At 37.6% G+C, this 9,451-nt stretch overlaps 1 protein-coding gene across 6 annotated transcripts in view; it reads right to left on the reverse strand.

Annotated features, from left to right (window-relative positions):
• The window catches only part of LOC112564411 (uncharacterized protein ZK1073.1-like), a 29,748-nt gene extending 20,314 nt beyond the window's left edge, over positions 1 to 9,434 (reverse strand). The window contains exons 1-5 of one of the 6 annotated variants that reach the window (XM_025239198.1): positions 9,238 to 9,434; positions 6,699 to 6,776; positions 5,823 to 6,053; positions 5,534 to 5,584; positions 1,507 to 1,515 (exon numbers count right to left, since the gene is read on the reverse strand). In XM_025239198.1, the coding sequence (XP_025094983.1) occupies positions 1,507 to 1,515; positions 5,534 to 5,584; positions 5,823 to 5,837 (75 nt within the window). In that variant the 5' untranslated portion in view covers positions 5,838 to 6,053; positions 6,699 to 6,776; positions 9,238 to 9,434. Of the gene's footprint in view, positions 1 to 1,506; positions 1,554 to 5,533; positions 5,585 to 5,822; positions 6,054 to 6,698; positions 6,777 to 9,237 lie in introns of all 6 variants that reach the window. The other 5 variants (XM_025239203.1, XM_025239204.1, XM_025239202.1 and 2 more) reach the window with 5 other exon arrangements.
• Positions 9,435 to 9,451: the final 17 nt, after the last annotated feature.

Consider the following 9,451-nt stretch of genomic DNA (forward strand, 5'->3'; position numbering starts at 1 on the left):
CAGTAAGCAGATCATTAAAAACAGTGTGACAGTTACTGACTGATGTTTCCGCTGTGATCTTGCTTTTTTTAAATCATGTTCTGACAAATGTGGCAATGTGGGATTTATTCCAGAATTTTTAATAGGTACAAGTTCACAGTATTTAGAAAACAACGAAACTATCACACACCATAAGACTTCATGTAAAAAGCACTAATTCGTCTGTATATGCAACACAGCGACTCAAAAAAGAGGTATTTTTAATGCCATACAAAATGAGGCGTCCTCTTCTCCTATATGTTTATTCACAATAAGTAGAAGAATGTAAAGTCTGACACAATAATGACAAGAACAGATGGTTACTCAAAATACACATGAAGCTCACAGCAACCAGGGCATGTACAAACATAATGCTGGCAGTTATCCCTAAGGTCATGACATCATCTTCAACTATGTGAACACTGAAATGTTTTGACCCCAGTGTTAGTGTATCTCTGCAGCCTTCTAAGGTTGTAGGCATCTAACACAAAAAAGAAACTGACCTGCAGTATTTTTGCAAGTTGCAGTAAGATTTGTGTTCTTTGACAAACTGTAAAGCACATTACTTTAAAAATCTCTCTAAACTGTGTTTAGAAATATAGTATTAAAAAGGAAAAAGATTAGTCCCATATTTTAACTGCACATGGAGGAACAGTATGCATCAAATCCTGAAATTCACTTATACCAAAAACACCAAACAAGTACCGAGTAGAAAATCTGATTATAAAAAGTATATGTGCACAAAAAATATGCAGAAATCATGACCTGCACTTCCCCAAACATCAACTGATCACTCTTTTAAATGTGCTTTCTTCACTGAAACATTGTTTTCAACTGGAAGTGAATTTGTGAGACCATTGACCTATTATTTTCATTTGGGTAAGACTTTCAATTGAGTTTCCATTAACATGTAGTGCTAAATGTCACTCAGGTTCTGATTAGGAAAATGTTTTTAGGTATTTCGTGTAACCCATATCTAAACATATACATGCTCTCTCTATTTCTGAAGAACACACACATATATATATAGCTACATTCTTATATTTTTAAAAAAAAAAAATCCATAAAATTATTCCTGCAGCTTAAGATCATAAATTTTGTTTCTCTCACTACAAGCAAATTGTAAATCTTTCACCAGTAGTTTCTTTAAGTACATCTGACAATTTTTATCCTTCAAAATGAGAGGAAGAATGGGGAATAGTATAATAACTGGGGTGACACTGAGAAGCAATGCATGCTGGCAATGTGATTACAACTTCACATAATGTAAGCTATTCTATTGAAAAGCCAGAGCCAAATCTGTATGGAAACTTTAGAGAGCTGTTCCGAGAATAAATGCTTGAATTTTTGTCATCATGCTGGAAGACAAAGAAAAATCAGTTCCAGGAGGATTTTACTGGATCTGTCAACTAATTTGCCATCATGTTGTCAGTTTTCTTTCTTTAGCAAATACTTTGTTCTATAATTAACAATCTTTATTTTCATTACCTTGGGCGACTGAAAATCAGGACACAAAGCTTTGAGATGACGGTATGCTGGGAAGCAAAAATATAAGCATCATATTTTCAACAACAAAAAAAAAAATTAAAACTTTTTTTTTACAAGAATCATTCGGGATTCACTTGAAAACAAAATAAGAAGTTTAAACTCTAAAAGATAATACTTTAATAAAAAAAATGAACAGTTATGATACTACTTTCTGAATGAACCATACAGCCATCAGATAAGACACTTGATGCAATGTAATAATAAATATATAAACAAATGTTACATCATGCTTTGCTATCTTCTACAATTTAGCTATATTAGATAAAACTAAGCCAAGACAGCACATAGTAATCCAAGATTTTTAAGCCATTTAAAACTTCCTCCTTTGTTTGATAAATCAAATCACTTTCCGACAAATATGCTTAGTGCACACTAGTCCCACATATATGTATACACTGCACACATGCACAACTGCACTCCAGTATGTTTTCAAGGGACACAGTGGTACTTAAAACTGCTGTTAACATACTGCACTTGCCATTAAGCTAGGGTAACTTCATTTTTAGCAATGTATTCCAAGAGAATTTAATTTATAGTATTTATAATCATAAAAGGATCTAAACCATAACCATTCTCATTTACATGGCATAAATTATAATTTATACATTATTTTACTCGTGGTTGTTCCTCCAAACAGACTACCTAAAATCAGTCTGAAGACAAGCAATAGGTTAAATGACACTCAGTGGAATTTAGAGGCCATAACCGCATTCAGCAAGTGTGCACACCCATTTGCAAACAGACATGCATATATACACAGATGTGCAATCGCACCAGCACACTCACACCTATGGGCTCATACATGACTGCTTGAACAAAATTTGCCTTTTCATTTTCACACCTATTTAAAGACCACTGTCCATTGGAAATAGCAATTAAAAAAAAAAACAACTTCAAAGTAGTGTAGTCTACAAGGCTGTAGCATTTCTTTGTCTTCTATGAAATCTATGTTTATCAAATAGATCCACTCAAATATATTTTGATTTAAAAAAAAGTTTTTCTAGGTACTGTGTTCAACTTTAAATTTTAATTTTGGGAAAATTATTAACATAAATTGCCAGCCTTTTACTGGTACACCAGCCTTTTCAAATTTTAATACTTTTGCAGACCTAAGAACAAAGTGACCGATTCCATGACTTTCCCAGCCCTTGAAAAACATTTCCTTTTTATCCATGACTTTTTGAGACTTTGTGCCAAGGGAGCATAGTAAGTGAAATAGACCTAGAAAAAATATGCAAACAGAAAAAAACTACCCATACTCCATCACACAAAATAATTCTGCATCTAATCACTTTCTGGCTGAAGCAAACAGTAGAATTTGTGGTTCCATCAGTTCAAATGTGCTCCTAAAAGATGGGAACTACCTAAGAAATTGTTTCACTTGATATAAGTAGCTCTGCTTACTATCTTTGGGGGAAAAAACTTACTGACCAGCTAGGGGTGGGGGGATGATGACTAAGGAGGAAAAGCCTTCGAATTCTGTCAAATTTGTTTTCTCTGTCATAAGCTAGGATAGTAGCAACCCTATACATGGCCCTGTTATCCAAAGCTGTCAGACTTGGTCAAAATACTGCGTATCACATCACAACCAGTACCACAACCTTGACCACAACAATGATGAAAATACCCTGATCATAAAAACATTATGCCTGGCCTCAGCGGAAGTTTTGTTTTGAGGCTGGTGTGTCTATGCTTATGCTCCCCTTGGCTCCAGTGTCACAAACATGCGAGTGTACACGCCTACCTGCCCTTCAGGTCTGTTCTTCAAGGTGACCTGTCACTCAGCCCAGTTTTTTTTTGCTGAGGTTAACAGCATGCTAACTGTAAACATAGCCCTTGCTCCCACTATCCCCCACCCCCACCCCCAATCCATCCTGTCTCACAGGTGGCAGTAAAACATGTACACAAACTACAAGGACTGCTTTTTGCTTCCTTAATTGAGCTAAAAATAATACCCAATTTTAAACCATTCATGAACCCCCACCCTCCAAAAAAATAAAAAAAAATAACATGCAGTCAAATGCAGCACTGAAATTTACAAGAAAATTTGATTCATCAAAATTAGAGAATGCTTTAATTCTTCATTTTTTCAAACATTCAGAATGGTGCACTCAAAGATGCTGGTCCAGTACAAAAGTTCAGCTATATGCAAATATAGATATAATGCATATGTAAGCATTCCAGTAACATCAAACATGAACACAAGTAGAAAAATACATGCACTCTTTCACTCTCACACAAAAACAAATGCAACTTATTTGAATACGAACTGCATGCTATGTTTATTTGTTATATTTATGTATGCATCTGTGCAAGAGAGGGATAAATGATTTTGTGTCCAGAACACACAAACTAAAATGATGCAACTTAAATGTCCTTTTTTTGTTTTAAATCTGTAAAGCGCTTTGAGCTACCTTTGAAGTCAGGTAAAGCATTTTATAAATAACCATTATTATTACTGTATTAAAATGCTTTGAGTCAGTGTTTGAGTGGTATGGAAAAGAGTTATATAAATGCACAGTATTATTATCATCATCATGTCATAAGACTAAAGCAAGGGATAAGAAAAATACCATGCAAGAAAATGCAATCAGAGACACTGCTCTTCATACTGTTAAGATTCAAATCTTAAATATGTTCTTCCTCCCATTAAGCCAGACCTTACTTTTTAAAAAACTAGTTCGCAACAAATCTTATTAACTGCAGAACACGAAAACAGAAAAGTGACACAGATTTCATGGCACTTAACAGTCTTGTCTAGGTGAGATTACTTTCGGGAATGACTTAATAGTTTGATGCAAGTTTTACACAAGGTACCCATAGTAGTTACGATGAAAATGATATATTTCATACATTCTAATAAAATAAAGAATTAAAGAATTTTTTATAGCTGCTACAAATTAATATATATATAATTTTTACCAAAAAATGTATACACCACTTTTTTTCAACACTTCAATTTGGTTCATTTCCTGCGCTGTATTCCACTTCAGTGGCTTCACCTTGCTCCAGAGCAATTGTCACCTGCCTACTGCAGCAGAGCATTGCCTAACTTTGCATGACATCTGCTACGCTATTACAACAAAGCACAGCCTAGGTTGTACACTAAAGTGACAGTATTCCTGGCCATGCCACAGAAACTCCCTTTGGTAATTGGTGCTAACACTCAATGTGTTTTTTGACCTCAGATGATAATTTCTAACTGCACTAATTTTTTATTAGAGTCTTAATAACACACCTGTCTTGCAAACCCAAGTTTCATTTTTAAAAATTAGTTCCTAAATGTTATTCACTGTTTGTCATGTTGTTGTATCTTAAAAACATAGCTTCTATTACCTGTCATCTATACCAAAATATGCAATGTTGTCTGCTGCTTTGATACCATAACATTTATGCATGTTCTGAATGTTGATTATCTGCTCCAACAGAAGACGTGTTTGTTTTTCCTTTATTTTTCTTCTCTAGAAACCACATAAATTTCTATTATTTGCATGGAATGATACAGGAGAAACAGTTTTTGTGTACCTCCAGAAAGGAAAATTTTAATAATCTGAAGACAAATTAATCTGGAGCATGTTTTCTACCAATTATAAGAGTATTTCAAATTGTATATCCGGAGCTAACGCTTCAAGCTGCAATCTGAATATGGAAACTCTGATATCGTTACGTAAGTCCAGTTAGTTTATTTTGATTGTTGAAAAACTAATAGTGTATAACATATGAATCGAAATGCACAAAATGTTAAGATGTAATGTTTTGCTGTTCCTTGATGCAAAAGAAGGCTAACAAAGCAACATCATGCACGTGCGTCAAATCTGATGCACCAGATAGTGCAGGATTTCATACCATGCATGCACGTGCGTCAAATCTCATGCACCAGATAGCGCATGATATCATAGCGTGCATGCACGTTACCTGGTCCCGTCGTGTTTACCACTGCATGGAAGCAATCTATGTAACCACGTACCTGAATGAAAACCTTGAATCGCCCCACCCTTGGTGCGGAAATTTCTCTTTGCTGCAATACAGAAAATCATCATGTATATAGATGCTAGCACTGGCACTATGCATTAATACAAACAGCGAAAATGTATCACGCATTTAGTGGTTTGTAAGCATTGTTTACAGTGTCAGCAAAGATGCACCGCTAGCAACAGCAACACGACAGCACCTGACCAACTTCCAGACTCAAGGTCATCAGTCTGCACTCATTTTTGGAAACGAGAAGCATCTCTGCAATCTCATGCATGACTTACCTCATAGACGGACATTTTGCTGTTGTGTGGAGCAGCTGAGGAGAGAGAGTCCACTTGAAAACACAGCCGACCCGAGGTATCCGAGTTGCTAGCGAGCGCCGCAGTATTTAAACAATGCGAGCCCCACAGCTTGACGCACTTCGCCTGACCTCGTTTTGGTTCGTAAACACACTGTATGGCACACCAGCCCGGTCAAAACGCTGTAGAAATATCATTTAATGGTGGAAGCATCTTGAAAGATGTGATTAAGGAAAATCTCAGTGACTTCCCTCACACTAGTTAATAATTTGTTTACTTTTTAAAAAAAATACTAAAAAACCCCAAAACCTTTGGACTAGCGGATCGTACTCGCAGCAGTATTTTTTTCGAGGGGAGGGGATGGGGAGGGGTTCCTATATCGTTTGATAGTTATTTCTCTGAACGTGTAATCATCACTTGTTGAGCGTTAGTTCTCTAATATGAACTCTGGTAGCAGATCGAATGACTTCAGTTTACAAGCAGATTTTTTTTTAAACTTGTCTTTTTTTCGGCACGTTAATTACAGCGGCGTTATAACTCGTAGGGGGCACCATACTAATACTTCTATAGATGTTTCCTACAGCTTATCCTCCCAGTGTTTTGGTGTACTGTAGTATAGAGTACGATGGCAATAAATTTTCCACATTGACTAGACATTGTTGATTTATTGAAATATAACACTTTTGAGTGAAAGTTGTCTGAAGCATGTATATGCATGTGTGCTTGGCTTTTAACGTCACTGTCAATCGAGCACATCCCAATCGTGAGCCGGTATCTCGAAGAGGGAGGGGATCGCGATATATATACATAGCGAAGAGTACTCGATCAAAGAAGTAAAATACACGTGTAAAAGGATACTTATCTACTAAATTCTTTGCCAACTGTACGTCAGCAAAACATTCGTGGAGGACAGCAATAGCTTCCGATCACAGTTATCTGAAAAGCATTCGATGCTAATTAACGCTACAATTAATATATCGTACTTTTGTAGTTTTTTTGTTTGTTTTTTTTAAAGTTTGAAGACTGAAGAGAAAAAGAAGCGTGGACTTACCCCAATCCCAGTGCCATTCTATTCATTTTGTTTCTCGGTTGTAGACGACCGAGTGAAATGATATATTCAATCATCAATATAAGCAGCTGTTGCGCCATGCATGACTTTTGAAAAAACTTTCATTATTTTCGTTAAAATTAAAGTCAAATATAGAAAAAATACCTACATTGCTGGAATACTTCATGTATTTTATCCTTGTTCATGGAAGATGTTTGACTTGCTTACTCAAAATGGATCGAGTCATACTTAAAGTGATCTTTAACTAGAGAAGAAGGATTACCTTATTTTGTATGTCTCACATAACGTTTGTCTTTTCGAAGGTCTTAATATATTTTCAAACTACAAATAGTTAGGTTTGTATACAACCATAGGTTTAAAATTCTTAATTCAAACTTTGATTGGCTAATTTAAGAGGTCATGTGTTCACCACTGCCGTCATTTTACCATCAGATGGGCGCGGATCGATCGGTCGATACCATTTATTGTACCACAATCTTCGCCAAGGAAAAATGGCCCCACTGCCTTGGGGGTAATCTTGGGAAAGATTTACGGGAGTAAACCACTGCAGAAAATTATGATGCTAGCACGGCATCGGTGGGGAGAGACTTTCCAGACGAAAACGAACGGCAACGGCCCACTGCCTAAGTGTTCGTGACCAGGTCGACCTACTGGCTGTAGTTTACATGGAGAGCAGATGCATGGGACCAGTTAGGACCATGGATATGCGTTGCAAAAGAGACATCGATGCCCGGATCAACAACGATCGCACCCTGCAGGCTCCAGGATGAGGACAGCGAAAAATGTGCTACTGGAACCATAGCAGATATCAAGTTGAGAGAGGGAACATCCATTGGCACGTGGGCCGTCTCCGGTGGGAAATTTTGTGACTGTGGGAAGTCAGATGGAACGAACTTCATCAAGCAGCGGACGAAGGCCACAAACAGCTAGTGGTGTATTAGGGAGGACATCAGGCACGCGTCCGGCATTGGCTTCCTCTTGCATGGTAAGGTGGTCGTAGCCGTCATCAGCTGTACACCTGTATACCCAGCAGCTGATTTTCATTCGTGTCTCAGCTAGACCCACAATATCACCATACGCAATGACTTCCAAGCATGGAGACAACGAAGTAGATGAGTTTTACCAACAACGAGGTTAAGAAGGCACCACCGAAAAAGAACATCACTGATGTATTCGGTGGATGGACTGGATTTGGAGAAGCTTGCAGGACCAAAACGTTGCAAATGTCTTCAAGACCAAAGCTGGAGGAAAATTCTCCGCACTGAACCTGGTGGGCTGTGATGAAGACTCTCTCGCTAGAAACATCCGATACGTGCTACCGTCAACATCCCAGTAAGTTCTAGGGCGACAAAGGAATAAGAAACAGTCATAGCTGCTTACAAATAACATATTCTGTGACCAAGGAAGGCAAAGAAAAAATAAAAGCGAAGCAGCTTCCAAATACAAAGAAGGGAACTGTGCCATCAAGGAAGTATGAAGGTAGTTTTATTAATAACCAATGATATTAGGCCCTCATTAACTTTTACTGTTAAAACAAACCGATCAGAACCTCATCTGTAAACACTACTCACATAGCATGTAAACATTTTATTTTTCTCGCTTAGGGGAGGGAATGGCACTAGGAGATAGCAAAAATGCCTACAAACTACGAAAGGACCCACACTAATTAGATAGGTCAGCACAAGACCTCAATTATCAATGACGGCAATGGCCACCTTTCCGCAGGAAGCAATTGCTGTACTCAATCGATGGACTGAATACTGCAAAGACTTGTACAGCTTCCAGCTGAAGACTGATGCCATTAACATCCTTCAAAACAACTAGACTAGAAACAGTGAACCTGCAGACCTACCAGTTCTACTAGAAGAGGTCGAAAGAGTCTGGAGGGAGGAAAGTCCAGACGCTGATAATGTGCTGATCGAGATGCTCAAGAAACCACAAAAGAGGCCCCCCCTACACTGTTCTGTACCAGTCTTTGAGAGGAAAGAACGACCAAAGAGCGCATTAATGCAGTCACTGTATAAAGTCATACTTCTCCACCACCACCATCCCAAAAAAAGATAAAGGAAACCGCAAACAGAAGTCCAGCCATAAGCCTCCATCCTTATCAGCCATGCACCACGTACGGTTGCACTTCACATTCTGTTTGAAGTGATCGAGATGCATATTTTATAAACTTGCATGAGCTTTGATGGTCACAACAAGAATTATGATACGTTATAGACATGACCACAGTTACCATGCATTCTAAAGCAAACTATTTACTAAATTTTGTAGGACTAGAGACGTGTTCAAATTTACAAGGTCGTTTACAGACGTGAAGCTCACCTTATTTCGCTTTGCTACATTTATAGAAACCTCCAAATATCGTGAAAAGAGGCATGTCCAAACACATCTGAGGTGCAGTTTTATTGATATTAGGCCCTGATTAACGTTTACTATTAAAATAAGCCGATCAGAACCTCATCTGTAAACACTAAGCACCAGAAATCTAATACGCGAAGACTGTCCTCGAAACGGCTGACCCTCATTTACATATCAC

This window comes from Pomacea canaliculata, linkage group LG5 (assembly GCF_003073045.1).
Source record: "Pomacea canaliculata isolate SZHN2017 linkage group LG5, ASM307304v1, whole genome shotgun sequence".
Taxonomy (NCBI): Eukaryota; Metazoa; Mollusca; class Gastropoda; order Architaenioglossa; family Ampullariidae; genus Pomacea; species Pomacea canaliculata.